The 25033-nt window shown below is 53.7% G+C and overlaps 8 protein-coding genes across 8 annotated transcripts; 4 read left to right on the top strand and 4 right to left on the bottom strand.

Annotated features, from left to right (window-relative positions):
• Positions 1-854: 854 nt before the first annotated feature.
• MT2 (Sphingolipid C9-methyltransferase 2) lies at positions 855-2568 on the bottom strand (the record flags this gene model as incomplete). The annotated part of the gene is made up of 4 exons (XM_049400084.1): positions 855-1034; positions 1084-1835; positions 1886-2372; positions 2467-2568. The coding sequence occupies 4 exons, from the start codon at positions 2566-2568 to the stop codon at positions 855-857; spliced, it is 1521 nt and encodes a 506-aa protein (XP_049254395.1).
• A 483-nt stretch (positions 2569-3051) lies between these two features.
• On the bottom strand, positions 3052-4085 carry J4E88_006458 (uncharacterized protein; the record flags this gene model as incomplete). The annotated part of the gene is made up of 4 exons (XM_049400083.1): positions 3052-3742; positions 3790-3865; positions 3912-3952; positions 4003-4085. 4 exons carry the CDS (start codon positions 4083-4085, stop codon positions 3052-3054), a joined length of 891 nt encoding a protein of 296 aa, XP_049254394.1.
• Positions 4086-4991: 906 nt separating this feature from the next.
• Positions 4992-7709, top strand: J4E88_006457 (uncharacterized protein; the record flags this gene model as incomplete). The annotated part of the gene is made up of 3 exons (XM_049400082.1): positions 4992-5262; positions 5318-6877; positions 6925-7709. The coding sequence occupies 3 exons, from the start codon at positions 4992-4994 to the stop codon at positions 7707-7709; spliced, it is 2616 nt and encodes an 871-aa protein (XP_049254393.1).
• Positions 7710-8438: 729 nt separating this feature from the next.
• Positions 8439-14040, top strand: J4E88_006456 (uncharacterized protein; the record flags this gene model as incomplete). The annotated part of the gene is made up of 10 exons (XM_049400081.1): positions 8439-8483; positions 8540-8560; positions 8630-8656; positions 8714-9091; positions 9142-12637; positions 12747-12837; positions 12889-12936; positions 12988-13582; positions 13632-13751; positions 13804-14040. The coding sequence occupies 10 exons, from the start codon at positions 8439-8441 to the stop codon at positions 14038-14040; spliced, it is 5058 nt and encodes a 1685-aa protein (XP_049254392.1).
• A 2154-nt stretch (positions 14041-16194) lies between these two features.
• Positions 16195-20110, top strand: J4E88_006455 (uncharacterized protein; the record flags this gene model as incomplete). Its single annotated transcript, XM_049400080.1, has 4 exons — positions 16195-16345; positions 16411-16703; positions 16912-17455; positions 17523-20110. The coding sequence occupies 4 exons, from the start codon at positions 16195-16197 to the stop codon at positions 20108-20110; spliced, it is 3576 nt and encodes a 1191-aa protein (XP_049254391.1).
• Positions 20111-20942: 832 nt separating this feature from the next.
• J4E88_006454 (uncharacterized protein) lies at positions 20943-22193 on the bottom strand (the record flags this gene model as incomplete). Its single annotated transcript, XM_049400079.1, has 1 exon — positions 20943-22193. The coding sequence occupies one exon, from the start codon at positions 22191-22193 to the stop codon at positions 20943-20945; it is 1251 nt and encodes a 416-aa protein (XP_049254390.1).
• Positions 22194-22502: 309 nt separating this feature from the next.
• J4E88_006453 (uncharacterized protein) lies at positions 22503-23142 on the top strand (the record flags this gene model as incomplete). Its single annotated transcript, XM_049400078.1, has 3 exons — positions 22503-22570; positions 22621-22834; positions 22885-23142. 3 exons carry the CDS (start codon positions 22503-22505, stop codon positions 23140-23142), a joined length of 540 nt encoding a protein of 179 aa, XP_049254389.1.
• A 549-nt stretch (positions 23143-23691) lies between these two features.
• On the bottom strand, positions 23692-24771 carry J4E88_006452 (uncharacterized protein; the record flags this gene model as incomplete). Its single annotated transcript, XM_049400077.1, has 1 exon — positions 23692-24771. One exon carries the CDS (start codon positions 24769-24771, stop codon positions 23692-23694), a length of 1080 nt encoding a protein of 359 aa, XP_049254388.1.
• Between the last annotated feature and the right edge of the window lie 262 nt (positions 24772-25033).

The following is a 25033-nucleotide window of genomic DNA, read 5'->3' as shown; positions in this document are numbered from 1 at the left end:
GGAGGAGCAAAAAATCTGCAAAAAAAGAAGTGTCGCAAATTGGCGGTACTGGGAACTATAGACATGTTAGTGAACAATGTCTCAGTAAACCGACTCAATTTAGGAGGTTCAAACGTACTCGAACCCAGGCTGGCGCGGATCTGGATCGGGACAAGCTAAGTTGTCCGCCAGCCACAACGCGACGTCATACCACTAGACCATACCACGGTAGGGTTGTTAGTTTGACTGTAGAACAGGGGTAGTTGTGCGGTGATGCTTACCCTTGGTGATCTGTTTTGATGGGAAATTTGCAAATTAGTAAATAATTGTAGTTGGCGAAAACCAGGAGTTCTTGGAAACATTCCAAGTTGGTAAAAGATGAGTGTAACATAGTGGGGAATATGAGTCAAAGTAAAGGTATCGTGGGGACAACCCGAGGTGCCGAGTGGAGAAGGAACACGATTGGGGATAGTTTGCGTCCATAGAATAGCAGCTAGAATCAAACGCATCAGGCAGAATCGGTCGCTTGAGTGGAGACGCAGGTGTGGCTTGTGTTTTTAAACTCATTACGAAATGTCAGCATGGGACAGACAGTGAGATGCGTAACGTTAGTTTATGCTTTCTCAAGATACATAATCCTTCCATGAGTGTGCATATTCTCATGTTCATGAATGTTGACAAGCCCTGTGGGCTGTATCAAACCAACGGCTTCGGCCACTGACTACCATCTTACTTCAGCCCCTATTTCAACCACCCCCACGTCTCTTTCTCGTAGATTCTGAAAGCCGTCCTATATGTTTCCTCTGCTTTCGTACTCGTGCTGTAATATGCATACGATACTAGGCGAAATCCGGATACATCGTCACACGTGAAGCTTACTGCGCCTTGGACAGCTTCGCCCTGCTAGCAGCGAGCGCAGCAGACAGACTGAACTGGGTGTTGATACCGTCGATGCGGTGGACAGCGTTAAGGTTCTTGACGCAAGTGATCTGGAAGCAGGTAGCAGTTCCCTGGCGGGAGGCGATCGTAGAGTAGGCGAGGAAGTATTCCCAGATCTGGACATGATTAGCATCTAGCAATATAAGTACGCGACCCGTTGCTTACCTTGAACCATCGAATACCGTACTTGGCAACAACCTTCTCCTTGTTGGCGAGCCAGTTGCGGTACCACCTCCAGAGTGTAGCAGAGTAGTGTACACCGATAGTGTCGACCATCTTGACCTCAAAACCAGCACCCTCGAGCGTGTCGATGACGAAACCAAGGGGAGTAGAAGCGTCGGCACCGGGGAAGACGTATTTGTTCATGAAGAGACCCCAGGTAAAGTCCTCGAATTGCCAAGCCTTACGGAGACCAGCGATTTGGAGGAAGAAGACACCATCGTCGTCGAGCATGTCGTAAACTTGGCGGAAGAAGGAGCTCAAGTGGCGGACACCGACGTGCTCGGCCATCTCGAGACAGGTAATCTTCTGGTAGCCACCAGGAGGAAGGGGAATATCACGGTAGTCCATGCAGAGAACGTTGGACTGGCTCTCTTCGATGCCAGACTTCCTAAGGCCGTTGTTGCCCCAAGCAGTCTGGTTGCGACCGAGAGTGACACCAGTGACGTGAGCGCCGTAGTTCACGGAGGCGAACCTGGTGAGGGTTCCCCAACCGCAGCCAATGTCGAGCATCTTCTCGCCCTTCTTCAGGCCGATCTTTTCGCAGACGACTGACATCTTGTTGTCCTGGAGCTGTTCGAGGCTCTCTTCGGTGTTGATGTCGGAGATGATACCGGAGGTGTAAATCATGCGTGGGCCGAGGAACCAGCCGTAGAAGTCGTCACCGCGGTCGTAGTGGTCGCGTACCTGTTCTTCGTCTGAAGCGGGGTCAGCATATCATCAGTCGATAAATCGTCTAGACACGTACCCTGGGACCTGGAGTGGACGATCATCTCGGGAATCATGCCAAACAGGAAGTGCTTGATCAATCCAAGTGTGAAGCGGGGCTTGGACCAGTCGTGGCGCCATTCGAGGATCTCGAGCATGTCGCCATTGAGCTCTACCTCGCCGTCGAAGTACTTCTCCTGGAACGTCTCGATGGGGATCTGCTTCTTGCCGTAGTATGCGTCGCGGTCCTCGGGCTTGTTGAACTTGAGGTAGTGCTCGATGGGCTTGCCGGGCAGTTTGGCCTTTTCGTTCTTGCGGGGCGCGAACTCAGAGGTGAGCCACCAGAAGGGACCTAGAATGGGGAGGAAGAGGACAAGGGCGAGGAAAACCCATGTCTTGAAGCCCATGCCCCAGCTCCAGGTGATGTAGGCGGGGACGCCCACCAACAGCGAGATGAGGGCATAGTTGTTGAACGAATCGCGACCGGAACCTTCAGCGGGCAGAGGAGCATTCGCAATGGTCGGGTACTGTTGATCGCCAAATGTCAGCTTACGGGCCCGCGGTGTTGACGCTCAATGGCTGGTGGGGTGCTCGTTAAATTGACCACATGCAACCACATACCGATGTCGTCTTGACGCCGCAGTCGAACTCGGGCGTCGTGGGCGAGGGCGCCGGCGGCGTCTCAACCCACTCGAAGTTCTCCTCAGAGGTATTGCTGCTCATCTTGCGTACCGCGGAGCAATTTTGCAAGATGGGAGGTAAACGTGTTGGGATCCCGAGCCTTTAACGGCGGTGAATCTACTAAGCGAACGCACTGGGGTTGCGCCTGCCCCCCTGCACTGGCCCTGCAGGAGGTCGACTCGTAGCCTAGCTTCAGACCACTCCCAGCACACCGACGGCGACTCCCATGGATTGGCGCGACATACGTTGCAACATTGCCAGCATAACTCTGCCTTGTTGATAAGGCGTGTGGGGCGGAAGTTCACAATCACCCACACCTCAACGTCCAGTATCTTGCCATGAATTCTAGTCTACGCGATAGGCTTTCTCACCAACATATAGGCTCGTTCCTTCTTCGGTCATACACGTGTATGATCTGAGGACCCTTTATTTTCACCAAGATTAACGACAACTTTGTCCAGATGGGAACAATTTTCAGATTTGCCAAGCTTGGTTCTAGCATAAGGGCGGGGCAAGCCCTGGAGCTCAGGACCTCGACGCGTCCGCTAGTAGCTTCCCCCTAACAAAGTCCACCTTCTCCTTGGCCACACCGGCTTTCTCCAGGTACTTCTCCACGCTGCCGTACTTCTCGACCATATAAGAGTTTACATGGCTTACCAAGTCTGGGGGACATATCGCAAACTGTTCGGTCAGACCAATTGATGCCATCTCTTTCAGCCTTCCCTCCCTCTCTGGCTCGAGTTCTGGCTCGGATAGGCGATAGTCTTCGTCGATAGTGGTTTGATCCACACCGAGGAGCAACAGGACCAGCATGACTATGAGCCCGGTTCGGTCCTTGCCCTGCGTGCAGTGGACCAAAACTGGCCAGTTCTTCTCTTCTCCTAATACATCAAAGACCTGTGTGACTTCGCGGGTGCACACGTCCAGCGACTGCTCGGCCAGTCCGACAAGACCCATGTCTTCCATGTGAGGAGCTAAGATTTTGATCGCATCCTTGCGGTAGCCGACAATCATGAGCCCTGCGAGCCTGAAGAACTCAAGCCATGTGAGTTTCGAAAGCAACATGCGCGAGAAGGCCGAGCCATTGAAATTGATTTCGTGGTAGATTATGCCGGGTATCTTGAGGGGCTCCGCTGCGTCGTCGTTGGTTTGAGGGACTGCTGCTGACGCTTTGATTCTTGCATCGTGCTTTTGCGCCTGTTCGATATGCTCTGTTCTAACCGGTCAACACGATGTCAGCTCCTGAGCGTCGCGTCTACCTACTTCGTTCGTAGATCGATGATGCTCTTCACGCCATATTCCTTCAGCAATCTCTGCCTGTCTTGGAAAGAGGCCTCATCTTCAAAAGTCAACCTCGCGCCAAGGCATGTGTGGGAGGTACGCACCAGGTCGTGCACTTCGGAACAGTAAGCCGTTCCTTAGACGGCTGCAGCACGGTCAGCGCAAGACTAATCTCAAGGCGCTTCGGTGGATTACCTAGTTCCTGTTGTTTCATTGACAAACTGGCTGACATCGCGAAAGTTCAAGATACTCTTGAGTGGCGTTTGCAGTTCAGCCATGTTTACTACAGCCGACAGACTAAAATTGGTGGTATACCTAGGTAGCTGTCTGCTGAATCAAGATGGAAAGTTAAAGCTCGGTGACGTAGTCAGCTCACACTAACCGCATCTAACCCGGCTTTGTCTCCCGAGCTTGTCGCTGAAACCAACACGCACCAGTAGACGGAAGTACATCACTACAACAATCAGGATGGAAGCGCGCCATCTTCGTAGCTCACTTGATATCCGGATTGCGCTGTCGCGATCAGCGAACCTAATCACGACACCGTCTGGAAATATCCGTCGCCTATGCATACATTTGAAGAAAGAAACCTGGCCACCACGGTGTGCAAGGGCAATTTCAACACCTACCTCTCAGAACTCTACATCACCTTGGGATACTTGCGAATTTCAGTTTTTGTGGCCGTGTAGACGGTGGAGCACATGTTCAGTTTGTTCCTTGCATGTCGTGCCGCTATGTTCCACTATGCCAAGTGTAACGTTCTGTACGCTGATGTTCTTCGTTCACTCGACGCAGGGCTGTGATCTTCAGATGTGCACCAGGGTGCTGACAGACAGGATGAACCCTCGACGCACTTGGTACATGATTTGACTGCTTCGGTGAGTCCGTCGCTGGCTTCAATCAGGACAGGCAAGGCTATGTCGGGCTCAGGCTAGAACCAGGCCTGGAGTGGTAAGGCTAGTGTGAGATTTCGACGCGGAACGCACCCTTACGGCGATCCTCCACAGGCCTAGGTAGAGCTCAAGGTTGATATGACATCATCGCCGTCCTCTCGTCATTTTAGCCATGGAGGGCGCCGCTGTGTGTGACCCTAGTTGGCGTTTGCCTTTCCCTCTTATTTCTTGTGATCGCCCCCGAAGCAGCGCCTGACACGTTCCCGTCTTGCTTCGACCCGCTCTTTCACAATGGCGACGACAGCCCTTACCACGGACGCGCCCCCCGCGTCTGACAGCAGACCCTTGAAGCAATCGGAACAGGCGGCTCCACCGCGATCCTCCGCCGAGACGAACATGCGTTGCCCTGACCCATCCGCGCATCAGCATCCAAAGACCAGCGCATTGCAAAACCAGGCGTCGGCAGCGGCGCTTTACTCGCACAACCACGGTAGCCCTGCCAAAGCAAACGTGTCGAAGCCCATCAATCCGCTCGGAGCAGACGGAAAGCTCTCGTCGGCCAGTGAGTGCAATGTTATGATTACCGCATTACATCATACCCTAACAGAGATCCACAGGCGCTGCGACGAGCCTCAAATACGCAAAAGTCCAAGACCTTCCCAGCTACCCCGTGGTGGGAATTGATACACAGTCCTCTGCCGGAGCCGCCGCATTACTCGCCAACCAGAACAAGAAGAGCCCGGAGTGGTGGAAACCCGAACAATCTTCCGCGGCAGGCAAGGCTGCGTTGCTCGCAAACGGTTACAAGATGGCGCCCATGTGGCAGCCAGAAGCAAGCGCAGCAGGCTCAAAGGCCGCGCTTCTCGCCCATAGAGATGGCGGAAAGCTGAACCTATGGCAGCCTGAAGCTAGTGCTGATGGTCATTCTGCTGCTACCATCGCTATGCGCAAGGCAGCACCCAGCGCAGACGTGGATTACGGATATACAGACCAGGGCAGGAAGAATGCCTTTACTGCAGCCACCGACGCCCACTCGGCATCAAGACGCAAGCGCGCTCAATCAAACCCACCCACTGCGCCGCTGTATCCAGACTCAAAGAACTCTGCAAGGAACGCATTGGGCGCAGCAACGCTTGCCCACAGTGCATCGACCCGGGCCAAACCTCAAGCAACTCCTGTTGACTCCAGTCGCGGCGGCTATGGTGCTATGGAAGCCGCACGTATCCAGCATGCGAAGAGCATCTCGCGCGACATGTACACGAGCGCTCCACCAGTTGCACTAGAGACGGAAGAGAAGAAGCATAACGATGCCCTTCGAGCTTCCGCCATTTCCATGGCCAAGAAGATTTACGATGTGCAGCAGCAACACATTGATGGCGCATCAGGCCAGTCCATTGCCCGTACAGGAGCGACGGCAGCCCATAGTCAACAGCCTGCAACCGGCGAGGCCGACATCAAGCAGCAAGCTATGCGCTATATTGGGATCCAGGAGGCTGCGCAGAAGCTCGCACAAGAAAGACTATCCAAGATAGGATACGACGAGAACGCCGCTTACCGAAGCTATTACGGCTATGATCAGCCGACACGCTCGAAGCTCTCTATGCGGCGTGGACGCAACCGCGCGCACAGCGCTTCCGAGACAGCTCCGGCGCAAGATTCGGATTCTGACGAAGACGACTTCCGCTCAAGACGAATTCGCACGCAGATGGACCAATTCAACAAACAGCTGGCTGATGTCGATGCAAAGAAACGCGAGAACGACCGCAAGTCCTTGCTTGCTGCAGCACAGCGCAAGGTACAAGCTCAAATGCAGGGCATGGATAAGCAGATCTATGATAAGACTGGCAAGATGTCATCCGCAATGGTGGACGATTGGGATGAGAAGGCGCGACAGCGAGCCCTAGCCAACTCTGAAACCCGTATGGAAAATCACGGAAGAGTACACATCGGTAACGGTAAATGGATGGACCAAGGAGACATTGATGCTATTGCCCAAGCGAGGATTCAGCCTACATTGGACGAGATCACCGAGAAGACGGATAAGCGCCGTGCCGAGGACGAGAGACGACGTGCTGAGGAGGAAGAGCGCCGACTTGACCAGGAGCAAGAGAAGCGCCGCATCCGAACGGAGAAAGAGCGTGCCGCCGAGATCAAGGCAGAGGAGAAGCAGGGCAGGGGTACGTATTCATCATCGCATAGTTCTCACAATACTAACCTTTGACAGACGAAGAGAAGAGGGCTGCCAAAGCGCGGGCTGCCGAAGAGAAACTAGCAGCGAAACAGGCAAAGGAAGCTGAGAAGACCAAGACTGCAGGAGAACAACGCAAATCAAAAGAGATCACCACGGCTGAACCTGCAGTGGTGGCCAATGAAACTCCACGCGATAACGAGGATCTGTACGAAGAGGCAGAGCTCACAGAAGCTCACCCCATACCGGAGCACGATTCGGCCGATCCAACCTCGCCGACGTCCCAAGGATCCTCCAAGGGTTTCAAGTCACTCTTGAGCAAACTGAAGAGGCGTTCCAAGCATGCTCCTGCGGCAGAGACCGAAGGTACTACCAAAGAACAAGAGCCTGGCTTCATCGGTGGCGCGACTCTCCGAAACTCCGTCTCACAACCCCAGTCTCAATCTCTCTCTTCAAAGAGCGCTAGCGAACCGGCTCGTGAATCGATAGACAGCCGCATATCTGGTGAGGCCGATCGCCCAAAGGACTTGGGTCATGTTGAGCCTTCGTATGTTCCTCACGTTGGTGTCGTCAAGGAAGAACGCTATTCAGACGTCTCATCTCTGTCTGGCGATGAAGATGAATTCAGCTTGGCACGTGGGAGGTCTGCAGAACGTGTTGTAAGCGGGGCCACAGCGACATCTGCTGGCGAGAGCTTCGAGGAAGCGCGTGACCATTTCGATGAAGCCCTGGCACCACCCCCAGCATTTGGCTCGGATGCAGAGAAGGCCAGGAAGGGAAGTCCAAATCGAGAGTCAAAGTTCCAGGAAGTGGGATTGTAGGCCTTGTGATGATCAGACAAGGAAATGAGTTTCGTATCTGCCATGCTTGATTTGAAGGTTGTAATGGTTGCTATGTTTGGGATTACGTTCAGTGCGAGTAGTCTGCGATGGTATCGGAAGCACAAGCATGGCCTTGATGTATAATGTAATGTCTTACTCTGTATGAGATCGTCTTGAAGTTCTTGGGGTCATCTTGAAGGTTGTCCAGAGATATCAATGTGGAATTCGCGTTTTGTTCTCATGCTCAATGCGCGGAGACGCGCCGGGGAACTACGGGTTCCCGCGTCACTTAGCCCCACGACTTGCTGTTGTACGAACACGCGAAATGATGAACTGAATGCTAATTCAAGGTGCGATAGACGAGATATTCCCTTCGACTTCTCGCCAACGTGGTAAAGGCATCAAAAACGTTGGCGTGGAAAGTGAGCGTACTCGGGATTGGTCGCTGCAGCAAACGTCATTGGGTAAAGCTGCCACAATTGGGTTTTACCTAATCGGGAGCTTTGCCAAGCATAGGGCGAACCAGCGTATGTGGAAACAACACCAGGAGCTCCTTTCTCGAACAGCATCACCCTCCACGACCCCGACCCCGCCTTATACGACCGTCTCTCATTTCCTATCACGCGCTTCTGGAGTTGTGCACCTGGGTCTACTTCTTCCTTTTCTTCCGATACCCGATTCTTGCGCGCTTTCTCACCCCGGTGAGCTTGGAGCTGGACTGTCGCAAACATGGCCCAGCGACAGGTGCCATTGCACGTCACTCAGCCGACGCTGGTATGTGCCGCATCAGACCCTTGCATGCCAAAGTGCTTGAAGCTAACAATTGACAGCTCACGAACCTCAACATTCTCGTACGTTGGTCCCAGGCCTCGCTTTCCGCGAACAAGGCAACCAAGGACCTCAGCTAACACATAGTCCAGCCGGCATCGATATCATGGCAAAACTGCGTACGTAATCCCACAAGGTGTATGCACACGACAAAGTTATGCTAACAGCCACCGTAGACACTCGAGTCCGACAAGTACGTTTGCGTGCGCCAGGTCAACAACGAAGCCAACGCGCCCGCCGAGACCGTCATCATCGACCTCAAGAACACCAACAATGTCATCCGGAGACCGATTCGCGCCGACAGCGCCATCATGCACTTGACTGAGCCCATCATCGCTCTCAAGGCTCAAGGCCGGACACTGCAGCTGTTCAACCTCGAGACCAAAGAGCGTCTGCAGACCTACAGCCATCAGGAGGACATCCAATTCTGGAGGTGGATCAGCCAGACGACACTTGCGCTAGTCAGCACAAAGGCCGTATACCACTGGGATGTGCTTGATTCGAAGAACGCTGTTGCGCCGCGTAAGATCTTCGATCGCCAAGAACAGCTCGAGGTATGTGAACTGGGCCATTCAGCGCCAATCGCATCTAACCCGCTGTGTAGAACAACCAGATCATCAACTACGTTACCAACGATGACGAGAGCTGGTCTTGCTTGGTCGGTATCACATCGAACCCCGCCGGTGGCATTCGTGGAAACATGCAGCTCTTCTCCAAGGCGAGGAACGTTAGCCAACCCCTCGAGGGTCACGCTGCTACCTTTGGCACACTCCGTCTCGATGGCGCCTCAACCGACACGAAGATCTTCGCCTTCGCTGTGAAATCTTCATCTGGAGAAGCCAAGATCAACATCGTCGAGGTCGACCACAACGCCGCAAACCCAGCCTTCCCGAAGCGCCTCATTCCGATCCACTGGCCCGCCGAGGGTACTGGTGACTTCCCGCTCGGCATCCATATCGCGCAAAAGTACGGCATTTTAATCGTAATTACGAAGTTCGGTTTCATTCACCTTCACGACCTCGAGACCGGTACCGCTCTGTTCCTGAACCGGATATCTGAGGAGACAGTCTTCACAACGGCGCGAGATGACGAAGGCACTGGTGTAGTCGTCATCAACAAGCGCGGACAGGTTCTGCACACAACCATTCGGGAAGACACCCTGATTCCCTACATCATGGAGAACCCGGCGTGTGCTGAAATTGCGTACAAGCTTGCCTCCAAGGGCGGGCTTCCAGGCGCAGATCAGCTCTACTCCCAGCGATTCGAGACGCTCATGTCCCAGGGAAACTTCGCGGAAGCCGCAAAGGTCGCTGCCAACTCGCCCCGGGGCTTCCTCCGCACAATGAACACGATCAACAGGCTGCGCCAGGTTCCCAACCAACCTGGTCAGATCACCACTCTGCTACAATACTTTGGTCAATTACTAGACAAGGGTGGTTTAAACAAGGAGGAAACTCTGGAGTTGGCCCGTCCTGTTTTCGCTCAGGGCCGCAAGCACCTCATCGAGAAGTGGCAGAAGGAAGGCAAGCTTCACTGCTCAGAGGAGCTCGGTGATCTCGCCAAACCCCACGATCTGAACCTCGCTTTGGCCATCTACAAGGAGGCGAACGTATCCCAAAAGGTTGTCGCAGCGCTCGCGGAGCTCGGCCACTACGATCTCATCCTGCAGTACTGCAACGGCGTTGGCTACACACCCGATTACAACGTCTTGCTTCAGCACGTTGTTCGTATCAATGCCGAGAAGGGAGCCGAGTTTGCTTCTCAGCTAGCGAAGAACGAAGGTGGCCCACTGATCAGCATCGACCGCGTTGTCGACATCTTCCAGTCACAGGGCATGATCCAACAGGCAACCGCTTTCCTCCTGGATGTTCTCTCCAACGATCTACCCGAAGAGGGCCACATGCAGACCAAGCTCCTCGAGATGAACTTGCTCAATGCCCCTCAGGTCGCAGATGCTATCCTGGGCAATGAAATGTTCCACCACTACGACAAGATGCGCATCGCTCAGCTCTGCGAGAACGCTGGTCTGCTTACTCGTGCTCTGGAACACAATGATGACCCAGCCGCGATCAAGCGTATCATTGTTCAGACCGACAAGCTTCCAGAAGAGTGGCTCATCAACTACTTCGGTCAGCTCACAGTCGAGCTGTCGCTTGAGTGCTTGGACGCCATGCTCACTACCAACATCCGCCAAAACCTTCAAGCTGTCATCCGCATCGCCCAGAAGTACTCTGATCTGCTTGGCGCCACCAAGATCATCGATCTGCTAGAGAAGCACCGTACCGCGGAGGGTCTGTACTTCTTCCTGGGTTCCATTGTCAACGTCAGCGAAGATCCCGACGTTCACTTCAAGTACATCGAGGCTGCGACCACTATGGGCCAACTCAACGAAGTTGAGCGTATCTGCCGAGAGAGTCAATTTTTGAATGGAGAAAAGGTCAAGAACTTCTTGAAGGAGGCCAACCTCACGGAACAGCTTCCTCTGATTATTGTCTGCGACCGCTTCAACTTCATCCACGATCTTGTACTGTACCTCTACAAGAAGCAGCAGTTCAAGTCTATCGAAGTCTACGTTCAGAGGGTCAACCCTGCCAGGACACCGGCTGTCGTTGGCGGTCTGCTCGATGTGGACTGCGATGAAAGCATCATCAAGGGCCTTCTGGCTTCAGTAACGCCGTCGTCGATTCCAATCGATGAGTTGGTTGCCGAGGTTGAGTCGCGAAACCGATTGAAGCTTCTTCTCCCGTTCTTGGAGCAGACACTTGCAAGTGGCAACCAGCAGCAAGCCGTCTACAATGCCTTGGCCAAGATCTACATCGATTCCAACAACAACCCGGAGAAGTTCCTGAAGGAGAACGACCAATACGACACTCTCACCGTTGGCAAGTACTGCGAGAAGCGTGACCCCAACCTGGCTTTCATCGCCTACAGCAAGGGACAGAATGACCTTGAGCTGATTCATATCACCAACGAGAACGCCATGTTCAAGGCCCAAGCACGTTACCTTCTGGAGCGAGCCGATTCCGAGGTTTGGGATTATGTCCTGAGTCCTAACAACATCCATCGCCGATCGCTCGTAGACCAAGTCACTTCCTCGGCTGTTCCTTCGTCCACCGATCCAGACAAGGTCTCTGTTGCTGTGAAGGCTTTCATCACTGGTGACATGCCTGCTGAGCTGATCGACCTGCTGGAGAAGATTATCTTGGAGCCAACTACATTCAGTGATAACCCGTCCCTTCAGAACTTGCTGATGCTCACTGCCTGCAAGTCCGATCGCGGTAGAGTTATGAACTACATCCAGCAACTCGATCAGTACAGCCCTGAGGACATTGCCCAGCAATGTATCGAGGTCGGCATGTACGACGAGGCCTTCGAGATCTTCAAGAAGCACGAGAATCACGTCGAGGCTGCCAACGTCCTCATTGAGCACATTGTTTCAATTGATCGAGCATATGAATATGCTGACAGGGTTGACACGCCTGAGGTGTGGAGCAGGGTCGCCAAGGCACAGCTGGACGGTCTTCGTGTCACGGACTCAATCGAATCTTACATCCGTGCCGGAGATGCATCCAACTACCTGGAAGTCATTGAGATTGCTACCCACGCTGGCAAGGACGAAGACTTGATCAAGTTCCTGAGAATGGCTCGCAAGACTCTTCGTGAGGTACCCGTCGACACCGCCTTGGCTTTCTGTTTCGCTCGTACCAACCAACTACCCGAGCTCGAGGACTTTCTCCGCGCCACCAACGTTGCAGATGTTGAAGCGTCAGGTGACAAGGCTTACGAGGAGGGTTACCATGAGGCGGCCAAGATCTTCTTCACTAGCATTTCGAACTGGGCGAAGCTTGCAACCACTCTTGTGCACCTGGAGGACTACCAAGCTGCTGTCGAGTGTGCCAGGAAGGCCAACTCCGTCAAGGTCTGGAAGCAAGTCAACGAAGCCTGCGTCGCGAAGAAGGAATTCCGTCTCGCCCAGATTTGCGGTCTCAACCTGATCGTCCACGCCGAAGAGCTCACCGATCTCGTTAAGCAGTACGAGCGCAATGGCTACTTCGACGAGCTGATTAGCCTGCTCGAGGCTGGTCTTGGATTGGAACGCGGTAAGTTTACCCCTCTGACAACTACCGTCCCGTTAAAAAATTCAACCCTTCAACAATCATAACCCGTGACAACTACACTATGTACAAGATGCTAACGCAGTCAATCTAGCCCACATGGGGATGTTCAGCGCACTTGGAGAGGCTCTAGCCAAGTACCACCCCGAGCGTGTGATGGAGCACTTGCGTCTTTTCTGGTCAAGGTCGGTTTTCGAGTAAACTTCGCTTATCTGCATTCAACTGACGGCCCATAGGATCAACATTCCAAAGATGATTCGTGCAACAGAGGAGGCCCATCTATGGTGAGTGCAATCGCGAACAACATTCGTGCCACTCGGTTCTAATATTTCTAGGCCCGAACTCATCTTCCTCTACGTCCACTATGATGAGTGGGACAACGCCGCCCTTGCCATGATGGAGCGTGCCGCAGATGCCTGGGAGCACCAAGCATTCAAGGACACCATCACCAAGGCTACTAACGTTGAGATCTACTACCGGGCTTTGGGCTTCTACCTTGAGGAGCAGCCAACTCTCCTGACCGACCTCCTGCAGGCTTTGACTCCCCGAATCGACGTCAACCGTGTTGTCCGCATGTTCGTCAAATCTGACAACATTCCTCTGATCAAGCCTTTCCTCCTCAACGTCCAGTCGCAGAACAAGCGCGAGGTTAACAACGCCCTCAACGATCTCTTGATCGAAGAGGAGGACTACAAGACACTCCGCGACTCGGTCAACAACTACGACAACTACGATCCCGTTGACCTTGCCCAGCGCCTGGAGAAGCACGACCTGGTGTTCTTCCGTCAAATCGCAGCCGACATCTACCGCAAGAACAAGCGATGGGAGAAGTCCATCACTCTCAGCAAGCAGGACAAGTTGTTCAAGGACGCTATTGAGACCTCTGCCATGTCAGGCAAGGCCGATGTCGTTGAGGATCTGCTCCGCTACGTAAGTTGGTCTCTGTACTCACCAAGTACCACACTAATCCGCAATACAGTTCGTCGATATTGGCAGCCGCGAGTGCTACGTTGGTATGCTCTATGCCTGCTACGACCTCCTCCGCCCTGACATCATTCTCGAGATGTCATGGCGCAACGGTCTGCACGACTTCACCATGGTATGCAAATACTCTTCCGTGTGTGCTTTGCAAATCACTAACGTTTCACCAGCCATACATGATCAACCTCATCTCCCAACAGACGGCCGCTCTCGAGATGCTCAAGAAGGACAACGAGGAGCGCAAGACCCGCGAGGTGTCGCAACAGAAGAAGGAGGACGACACTCCGATCCTTGGCTCGCGTCTCATGCTCACTCAGGGTCCGATGACTTCGGCCCCGTCCCCAGGTCCCTATGGACAGCCCAACGGCATTGCCCCGCAGCCAACTGGAGGCTTCCGCCCCTTTTAGACGCTGTCCAAATGGAGACGAGCTTGCTACTCCGCAAATGGGGGTAGTCAAGGGTTCTCTTCACACTACATATTGATGATTGGTGGAGCATGCAAAAGCGAACGGAGGGTTCATAGGTTTTGGGCAGTTTGCGGCAATGTACTCTACAGGCGTTCAAGGTGGCCTCTTAGTCTGGATGCTTCACATATAGAACATCTTCAGGCTTCTGTACTCTAGTTAATCACTTCATTTGCGCTGATATCTCGTATTCGCTGTGGATGTTCGCGTGTTGTGATCCCAATGATGTTGCACCCTGGAGTTGGACATGCATCACGAAGGTACTCACACCTGATGAATCGTTAGTATGTCAATATGATGACTGACGATCTTAACACCACGTTTCCGTCTCAGTATTCGCAATACTAGCATGATGTCACTATTGTTGCGACCATCACGCACCAATGAGAGTCCTGGGCAGTGACGGGTTGTAGAATTATGGACATGCCCGGCTCCTACATGCATTTATTGTGTACTGTACGAGATATCCGAACGTACCCTGGAGGTACTCACTACTAGGAGGACTTGCGCAGGCGTGGATTCGGCCAGTCGTTACGAATACAAAGCTTGTTTCTGGTTGAGCGTATCAATGCTGCGCAGGGCGAATACCTCCACGGGCCTTTTTTTGAGTATCACATATCCTTGGGCCTCGACTTTTCATACTGCCGTGGTTGAGAACGGAGAGGTCCACTTAAAACGAACCTGGCAGACCCCGTTACCAAAAGTCCAAAGTGTGCAACCAGACTTTGCACTACCTACGCGTTTTTCGTCACGTGTCGATGGCGAGCCTTCCAAGGTTGTCTTCAGTTGTTCTAAACCTTGGTACTTAGCGAGTACTTTATGTCCTTTTCGAATAGCATAATCGCTATGACGAGCTGAGACACAATGCGATGCAGTGATACACAAAATGTCGATGTACCGTTGATTGAACCTTGGAAAGCACAGCAGATACCCCGAGGACAGGTTGTGGTGACCCAAGAAAAGGTTTCTGTGTATGCTCACGGATAAATTAGCTCAACCGTTCGGGCGTCAATGTGCCAAGTAGCGAGTGTTTGAAGCTCCGTATCGCAGGTGCATGATCTTTGCCAAGCAATCTTGGAAGACTAGTACACGAGTAATGTTTCCAGATGCAGCCACTGAATGCCTCAAACGACCCCATCGTAAGCTAAGGTCACCGGTTTCGAAGAGTCGCTCATAGCCAAGTCAAGTCTAGATCTACGTAACCATCTGTCATGGTGAGAGGCGGAACCGCATGGGCGTGATGCGCAGCCGGTAATAGCTCAGACCCATGTTCCGAATACTCCTCGCAGCCATGCAGGTACGCGGCCACGAAGCGAGGCAAAGGTCGGAAAAGTATACCGTGAACGAGGTTAAATAGCGAGGTTGCCCTCGACGGTCACAAGGAGCTCGGTAGAGGAACCTACGCCGAAGGAAAGCGCTGGATAAGCACGACATTTTTCCGCGATGCCGAGCTTTCTCCGATGCGGTAGACACTGCTGTGGCAGCTGGGATGGAGATGGGATGGGCTCGCGAATGGGTTGCCAGAGGGGTCAGAGTGGGTAGCGGTCAAGGTTTCATTGAGCGTCGACGACACCGGACGAGGTGCGTGTGGCTTTGGCTAGGCGCCCCACGTGCTTAGTGGGCGTGGGATATGTAGAGCAAAAAGGTTTTATACATGTTTAAGATTCTGGTACGCGGTGGGGCAGGGCCTGTGACGACGGTGACAATTTCAATCGTGTCGCACACGGGGTGGTTCCGTCGGCGAACCTTGTCAGTGCCCCTCCATTATCTCCCCGCGCGAGGGAGCTCTGGCCAGGTGGTGGCATGCAGCTATCCACGGTTAGCTTGGTTGCTTTTCAGGTGGCCGACGGGGTCTCTGCAGCGTGTTTCCATCTGGCTTGGCTGTGTGGATCTGTTTTGGGATTAAACTCGCGCTCTGCACATGGTTGAGCGAGTGAGTCGTAGCAAGTAGCAGACCCTGGATATCCGATAGTCGGTACCATAATAAATTGGCGCTGTATCCTACTTCTTCTACGCCTTTCAGACCTCCCCCTCTCCTCCTCTCTCTCACTACCTCTACCCCCTCTCTTACCCCAATACACACAGCCGTCATTCAGCATGACGACGCTTGCAGTTGACCAGAACGCCTCGTCGGCCATTGACGAGAACGACTTCGACGAGGACCATGGCGAGCACCACCCCCACAGGAACTCGGTCCACCACAAGCTGCGTGCGAGCAGCTCCATCATGCAGCTGAAGAAGCTCTTGGGTATGTTGGCGGAGCACAATGGCTCACTCACTTCTAGCTCTTCGGCGCTCTAACAGCTCTGCCAGTTGCCAACCGAGGAGAAATCCCCATCCGTATCTTCCGAACAGCGCACGAGCTGTCGCTGCACACTGTGGCCGTCTACAGCCATGAGGACCGCCTCAGCATGCACAGGCAAAAGGCCGACGAGGCGTACGAGATTGGCGCCCGCGGCCAGTACACGCCTGTCGGTGCTTACCTGGCGGGCGATGAGATCATCAAGATCGCGGTCGAGCACAACGTGAACATGATTCACCCGGGCTACGGCTTCTTATCGGAGAATGCAGAGTTCGCGCGCAACGTCGAGAAGGCTGGCCTCATTGTGAGTTTTACCGCTTTGTTTACGCTATGACGGAGCTGCGTGGAGGGGTCGCCGCTGCCTATCAGCCGCTGCTGAGCCTATCGCTCCCGCGCGAGATGAGGCATTGGCGGGGCCGATCACCAAGCAGCCCGGCGCCGATCACCGCAGCGCCCATGGCCTTTTTTTCCTACCCATGCAATATGCGACTCATGCTTACTTCTGCTTCTAGTTCGTGGGCCCCTCTCCCGACACCATCGACGCGCTCGGCGACAAGGTCTCGGCGCGAAAACTCGCCGTCAAGTGCAACGTCCCCGTTGTGCCAGGAACCCCGGGACCCGTCGAGAAGTTTGAGGATGTCAAGGCCTTTACCGACGAGTATGGCTTTCCCATCATCATCAAGGCCGCTTTCGGCGGCGGTGGCCGTGGTATGCGTGTAGTTCGCGAGCAAGAGACGCTCAAGGACTCGTTCGAGCGCGCCACTTCAGAGGCCAAGTCGGCGTTCGGTAACGGAACCGTCTTCGTCGAGCGCTTCCTCGACAAGCCCAAGCACATTGAAGTCCAGCTTCTCGGTGACAATCAGGGCAACGTCGTTCATCTCTACGAGCGTGACTGCAGTGTCCAGCGTCGTCACCAGAAGGTCGTTGAGATTGCTCCTGCCAAGGACCTCCCAGTTGAGACTCGTGATGCTATCCTTGCCGACGCTGTCAGGCTCGCTCAGAGCGTCAAGTACAGGAACGCCGGAACTGCAGAGTTCTTGGTTGATCAGCAAAACCGTTACTACTTTATTGCTATGTACTCCCCACGCCTATACACAGGATGAAATAACTAACAGCCCTATAGAAATCAACCCCCGTATCCAAGTCGAGCACACCATCACCGAGGAGGTCACCGGTATCGACATTGTTGCGGCACAGATCCAGATCGCAGCAGGTGCATCTCTCGAGCAGCTTGGTCTGACCCAAGACCACATCTCCACACGAGGCTTTGCCTTCCAATGCCGAATCACCACAGAAGACCCCGCTCAGAGCTTCGCGCCTGATACCGGAAAGATCGAGGTGTACCGCTCTGCTGGTGGTAACGGAGTCCGTCTCGACGGTGGTAACGGTTTCGCCGGAGCCATCATCACCCCTCACTACGACTCTATGTTGGTCAAGTGCTCTTGCCGCGGTTCCACATACGAGATCGTCCGCCGAAAGATGCTGCGTGCTCTAGTAGAGTTCCGTATCCGTGGCGTCAAGACCAACATTCCCTTCTTGATTAAGCTCCTCACACATCCCACCTTCGTCGACGGTCAATGCTGGACAACCTTCATCGACGACACTCCCGCTCTCTTCGACTTGATCGGCTCCCAGAACCGTGCCCAGAAGCTCCTCGCATACCTGGGTGACCTCGCGGTCAACGGCAGTCAGATCAAGGGACAGATTGGTGAGCCCAAGTTCAAGGGCGTCATCCCCATCCCGGCCATCCACGACAACAACGGCAAGAAGGTCGACACCTCCGCGCCTTGCACCGAGGGATGGAGGAACGTCATTCTCAAGGACGGTCCCGAGGGATTCGCCAAGGCTGTTCGCGCCAACAAGGGTTGCTTGATCATGGACACCACATGGCGTGATGCTCATCAGTCCCTTCTCGCCACTCGTGTCCGAACTGTTGACTTGCTCAACATCGCCAAGGAGACCAGCCATGCCTTCTCCAACGCATGGGCTCTCGAGTGCTGGGGTGGCGCTACTTTCGATGTCGCCATGCGTTTCCTCTACGAAGACCCCTGGGAGCGTCTTAGGAAGATGCGCAAGCTCGTACCCAACATTCCATTCCAGATGCTCCTCCGCGGTGCCAACGGTGTTGCGTACTCCTCGTTGCCCGACAACGCCATCTTCCACTTCTGTGAGCAGGCTAAGAAGAACGGTGTCGATATCTTCCGTGTCTTTGATGCGCTGAACGACGTCGAGCAGCTTGAGGTTGGTGTCAAGGCCGTCCTCAAGGCTGGTGGTGTCGCTGAGGGTACTGTGTGCTACAGTGGTGACATGCTCAACCCCAAGAAGAAGTACAACCTGGAGTACTACTTGGATGTTGTCGACAAGATCGTCAAGATGGGAGCGCACATCCTCGGTATCAAGGACATGGCTGGTGTACTCAAGCCCCGTGCCGCCCGTCTCTTGATCGGTACCATTCGCGAGAAGTACCCCGATCTCCCTATCCACGTGCACACTCACGACTCTGCCGGAACTGGTGTTGCATCTATGGTTGCCTGCGCTGAGGCTGGTGCGGACGCTGTTGATGCCGCTATCGACAGCATGTCGGGTATGACTTCTCAGCCTAGCATGGGTGCTATCCTTTCATCTCTCGAGGGCACCGACTTCGACGCTGGTCTGGACGCACACATGATCCGTAACTTGGACGCATACTGGGCCCAACTCCGTCTCCTCTACTCACCCTTCGAGGCCGGTCTTACCGGACCCGACCCCGAAGTCTACGAGCACGAGATTCCCGGAGGTCAGCTTACCAACTTGATCTTCCAGGCATCGCAGCAAGGTCTTGGTGAGCAATGGGCTCAGACCAAGAAGGCGTATGAGCAGGCCAACGACTTGCTCGGCGACATTGTCAAGGTCACCCCCACTTCCAAGGTTGTTGGTGACTTGGCTCAATTCATGGTCTCCAACAAGCTTTCCTACGACGACGTCCTAGCCAAGGCTGACCAACTCGACTTCCCATCCTCTGTCCTGGAGTTCTTCGAGGGACTCATGGGCCAGCCATACGGCGGTTTCCCTGAGCCCCTCCGCTCGCAAGCCCTCCGTGAGCGTAGGAAGATGGACAAGCGCCCTGGTCTCTACCTTGAACCCGTTGATATCCCCAAGATCAAGGCTGACCTCAAGGCTAAGTGGGGTGACGCCACAGAGTGTGATGTCGCATCGTACATCATGTACCCCAAGGTCTTCGAGGACTACAAGAAGTGGACCACCAAGTACGGAGATCTCTCCGTTCTGCCCACTCGTTACTTCTTGTCGCGTCCTGAGATCGGCGAGGAGTTCCACGTCGAACTTGAGAAGGGTAAGGTTCTCATTCTCAAGCTCCTCGCCATTGGTCCTCTATCCGAGCAGACCGGTCTGCGTGAAGTCTTCTACGAGATGAACGGTGAGACCCGTACCGTCACCGTGGAGGACCAACACGCGGCTATCGAGAACGTTTCGCGACCCAAGGCCGACCCTACAGACAGCAGCCAAGTCGGATCACCCATGTCTGGTGTCTTGGTTGAGGTCCGTGTCCACGATGGTAGCGAGGTCAAGAAGGGTGACCCAGTTGCTATTCTCAGCGCCATGAAGATGGAGATGGTCATCTCCGCACCACACTCTGGAAAGGTCAGCGGCCTGTCAGTACGTGAGGGTGACTCGGTCGACTCTGGCGACTTGGTCTGCAAGCTCGTCAAGTGAGCATATCGCTTGGATAGTTTGCTTTGTTTATGAGAGTTATGAAATCCAAGAATGGACATGATTAGATAGTAACGAACGAATTACGGCGCTGGGATGCCATTTCAACTTCAAACTCGTCCCTCTAATCCTTCTGATCGTGCCTGTGAACATCGGACTACACGACCTTGAAGCTTTGCGTAGCTTCTCAAAAAAAGCTTTAAGTCTTATCCTACATCCAAAACTACGTCCGCCCAGGAGCATACATCGCATTACAGCTTAACATATGCTCAGAAGATCATAGGCCTAAGAGGTATTCAGTGGATCTTGTCCCGACTGATCTACAAGACATGCCATAGCATAGCGTCTACATCGGGTCATGACGCAGTCAACGTAGGCCTCTTAATGCAGTGATTATTACTACATTGCAACAGAAGAAGGCCAGAAAATCAATACATGCTCGCTTCAAAGTATACATAGGAGGAACATGTACAGCATCGCATGTGTATTGAACTTCGGTAGTTGATACACCGAAACAAAGCTACCACTACCCAACCCCAGACTCCGAGAAATGCAGCATAGCTAGCCTAGTCTAAACGGAAAGCCTTACCCGTATGCAGGTTCCCTTGAACCGAGCTTCAAACGCCCAAACGCCCTGCGCCCATGTCAGATCCGGATCCACTCGATCGAACCACTTGATCGGGAGAAGCCGGAACGCAGCCACACCTCCTACAAGCTACAAGGAAGACACTGACCAGGCCTGTAGCCTACACTAGGACAAAAACAAGCAAACGAGAAGATCTAGCGTCAATGTAGGCTCCAGGGATGTTTAAGTTTTCCCTTTGGATAGAATGATCTACCCCATGGAGCCAAAGTCAAGCTTCCGAGCTACCTTGTCGGCGCGACCATTGGTAGGCATCTCTCCGCCTCTCCGCTTCAGATCCTCTCCCATGGCCTTTGCCCCACCGCCTTCTTTGGGCAAGTTTTCTTTCTTCGTGGGCCGGGGTGCGTTGGTCCACCACTTGTCCTCTAGCGCCTTGCGAGCCGTGTACCTCTTCGCCGGGTCCAGTGTCAGTAAACCCTTGATGAAATCGCAGCCGTCGTCTCCCAGCGCAGGAAACTGTTGTTTCCACCACACACGAGGACGTGTCTGTCTGAAGGCTGTCGACCCCTGTGGACCGGTTTGCTTCTCAGGCGCAACGTAGTATGGGAGGGAAGAAACACCGGGCCAGGTTTCCTCGGTCGGCGTTCCAAACTTCTCGCAGATGGTGGCGACTTGTTGGATGTCGGTGTCAGAGTAGAGGAACCAGTTGCGGATACAGAGTTCTGCCATTAGGACTCCGATACTCCACATGTCGGCCGTGCCACCGTAGTGCGAGCAGCCGTACAGCAACTCCAACGGACGATACATGCGTGTAATGACCATGGTAGTCATCTTGGTTCCTGGATCTGCGAAGCTCCGCGCAAGACCGAAATCGGCAAGCTTGACTGTTCCGTCGGCGGCGATCAGGGCGTTACTGCCCTTGATATCGCGATGCAGGACAAAGTTCTCGTGGCAGAACCAGATTCCTTGACACAGCATGTTCATCCATGACTTGATGTCCGCCTTTGTGTATGTGATTTCCTTGTTCTTCCAGAGCGCCTCCAGGTCTCCCAGGGGCAGATGTTCCAGTACGAAGGACAGGTTTTGGTCCTTGCTGGAGAAGACGTCGTGTAGCTTTATTACGTTGGGGTGGTCGATCTCGAAGAGAAACTGCATTTCGCGGAGGGCGTCTGGGGCGATTCCGTTGGGGTACTCGGCGTTGAGTTTGATCTTCTTGATGGCGACGAGCTTCTTGGGGTTGTTGACGTAGTGGGCTTGGAAGACTACCGCATAGGTACCTTCTCCTAGTTTCTGGCCCATGACGAATTGGCTGCGCACCCGGTCGTTCATCTGCTCGGCGAGATCCATGCCTCTGTCTTCTGCTGGGGCTGTGGATGGTACAGCTGGTGACTTGGTGGGCTTGGTCGTGTGGCTTGGGAGCGCGAGGGTTCTAGCCTTGGCCCCATCTTGAAAGGCTGCGCCGGGTGGGTTCGGCCGTGGGCTTAGAACAGCTGGTGATGCCATGGTGGAGTCGTGCGTGTAGCGGCGTGATTGGGGTGTTGCGACGAGGATGGATGATGGATGATGGAAGATGGCGATTGCTGGCGTTAGTGGATACTCCACAGCTCTCGTGAGGTAAGCGACCCAAAGCCCATACCGCAGTCCTCCTCTTTTAGACGGTGAAGGTGGTGGGCGCGTGGTTCGCGACTGCCGTTCGCGTTCCAGGGACCGCGGCGGCGACGATGCACGTCCCCGAACATTTTGGCTTGGCCGCGCTTTTCTGCGGGGAGCTTGCCCTCACCACCGACGCCCAGCAGTCGCATTCCACACATCATGGCTACTTCGGCGCGAGGACCGCCAGGCACTGTCGCCGTCTCCAAAGAGGGAATCCCGAATCGCACGTGAGTTGGCCTACATCCCGGTGCACGGCGTATATGCTGACATCAAACAGATTATACGTGCGAAACCTCCCCGACAAGCTACAAAAAGAAGACCTTAAGCGGAACCTGTACATGCTGTTCGCGACATATGGCGTCATACTCGATGTTGTCGCGCTCAAGACCATGAAGATGCGAGGCCAGGCGCACGTTGTCTTCCGCGACGTCGATTCCTCAACACAGGCTATGCGCGCTCTACAGGGCTTCACTTTCTTTGGCAAGGACATGGTACGTGATTCCCGAATTACGAACCAAGAAACCATGCTTACACTAGGCAGCAAATCGCATACGCAAAGACAAAGTCCGACACAGTAGCCAAGCTAGACGGCACCTACAAGATGCCCGAGCCCGAGCGCGAAGACGAGCCCGAACAAGCGTCTGCACAGCCCGCAGGCTTCGGTACCGCACCTGAGAAAGCAGTCCCGGTCAATGCACAAGACGCCGCCAAGGGTCAGAAGAGAGGGCGCGATGAAGAAGAAGAGGATGAGAACTCGGACGCGGAGATGGAGATGGATGTCAGTGACGACTCGGACTAGACCGTTAAGAACGCGTATGGAAGGATATGATACCCACGAGCAATGAAAAGAATCACAAGAGCACTCTAGAAGACTCATCTATCTGTGTTATTGGAAAACGTGTATGGGGAGACACCAAAGCTGTTCTCGGAGTGATGCTGACTTGATACAGACACATGGTACTACACAGTACTGGTCAATGAGATGGTGTTTGGTCGCAGAAGGAAAGCCCTTGAAACAACGACCCAGAAACCAAGTTCTGTTATTAGCCTGCCAGTAAAGTGCTACCTCAGATTCTCTCCAACCATTGACTAACGTACGTCATCGTCGTTGTGTGCTCGACTAAATAGCTAGATTTTAGTATAGCTAGACTATCTTCATAGAACTATCATGCAACTAGAAGAATATCATAGGGCACCCAGAACCTCTTCGCTCAAGGTCTGACTACGCACTAAAAGATTGTAGAAGAGCTAGGAGGTGTTCAGTGCCCTACTACCCGGCGCTCCAAATTCCAAAACCACACTGACAACCTCCCCGATCCTCCATCTCATAACTGCTATACAAACATGCTCAAGCATATTTGCTCATGCAAGCCTCGAGCAGACCCAGCAGCTCAGCCTTCCGCTTTTCCCCTATCCAGCTGCCGTGGATAGAATTGCTCACGATTGTCCTCCATTCCTCCATACTCAAGTTGAAAGCCTCTTGCACCGCGCAATAGTTGTTCAGAATGTATCCACCAAAGTACGCTGGGTCGTCACTGTTGATACTGAACTTGACCCCTGCCTCGAGGAACGTCCTGATGGGTACTTGACCGACGTTTTGCACAGCTTGGAGGCAGACATTGCTCAGCGGACAAACGGTCAGGAGTATCTCCTCTTTTACTACCCGACGAAGTAGTTCAGCATCTTCGGTAAGACGGATACCGTGATCGATGCGCTCAGCGTGTAGTGCGTCGAGTGCACCGCTGATGTACGTCGGATCTCCTTCTTCACCCGCATGCGCTGTCCTCCTCAACCCCCTCTTCTCACCCTCGCGATACATATCGACAAAGAGCTCCGGGCGGAACCCAACTTCTGAGGAATCCAATCCAAGACCAGCAATAGCGCGCTCCTGACCGTCTCCGCTCTCGAGATCAAAGTGCCCACCCTTGACAGCCGCTGCCATAGTCTCCGCAGCTGAGCTAACAGGCAAGTGTCTCAGGAAACACATGATGAGACAACTCGTTATCCCCAGCTCTTTCTCCGCTCGTTTCCTTGCGGCATTAAAACCACGTACCACGATATCAAAGGCAATGCCTCGCTCCGTGTGACTCTGTGGATCAAAGAAAACTTCTGCATGGCAGACACCATCTCGAGCTGCTGTTGTGAAGTACTCCCAAGCTAGCATCTCAAAGTCCTCTTCATGCACTACGACTGCGATGCCGCGGTAGTAGTACGCCAGAAAATCGTCTAGGTTCGTGAAATGCGAGTACCGTTCTGTAAGTGTTGCGGGCGAAGTGTACGCGACATCTTCAGATGGAGATGGCAGGGTGATGTTGTTCTTAGAGGCCAGAGTGAAGAGAAGGCTTGGGCTGAGGCAGCCTTCGAGGTGGAGGTGGTGTTCGCATTTGGGGAGGTCCGCGAGGAAGGCGTGGGTGGCTGATTTGCACATTGTGGTTTGTTTGTATAGGGAACTTTAGGAAATGAGTTTGTTGGATTAAATGTTTGAACAAATTCGGTTTCTGGCTTTTTTGAAAGATTCTGTTTTCTAAGATTAGTTCTATCGGAGGCGGACGGGCATTGTCGGTGTTCGCCGGTTCTTGCTGGGATGATGGAGAACATCCAGCTAGAGGGTGGATCCTAGATTGGACTTGCAAGGCAGATGCGCTCCATGCAAACACATTTTGGTGGAGCCTGGAAACCTCACCTGAAAT

Source organism: Alternaria novae-zelandiae (genome assembly GCF_023758075.1).
Source record: "Alternaria novae-zelandiae strain BMP 2774 chromosome Unknown scaffold_12, whole genome shotgun sequence".
NCBI classification, from domain to species: Eukaryota; Fungi; Ascomycota; class Dothideomycetes; order Pleosporales; family Pleosporaceae; genus Alternaria; species Alternaria novae-zelandiae.
Note: the sequence above shows the minus strand (reverse complement) of the source record. Positions and strands in the feature narration are given on the sequence as shown.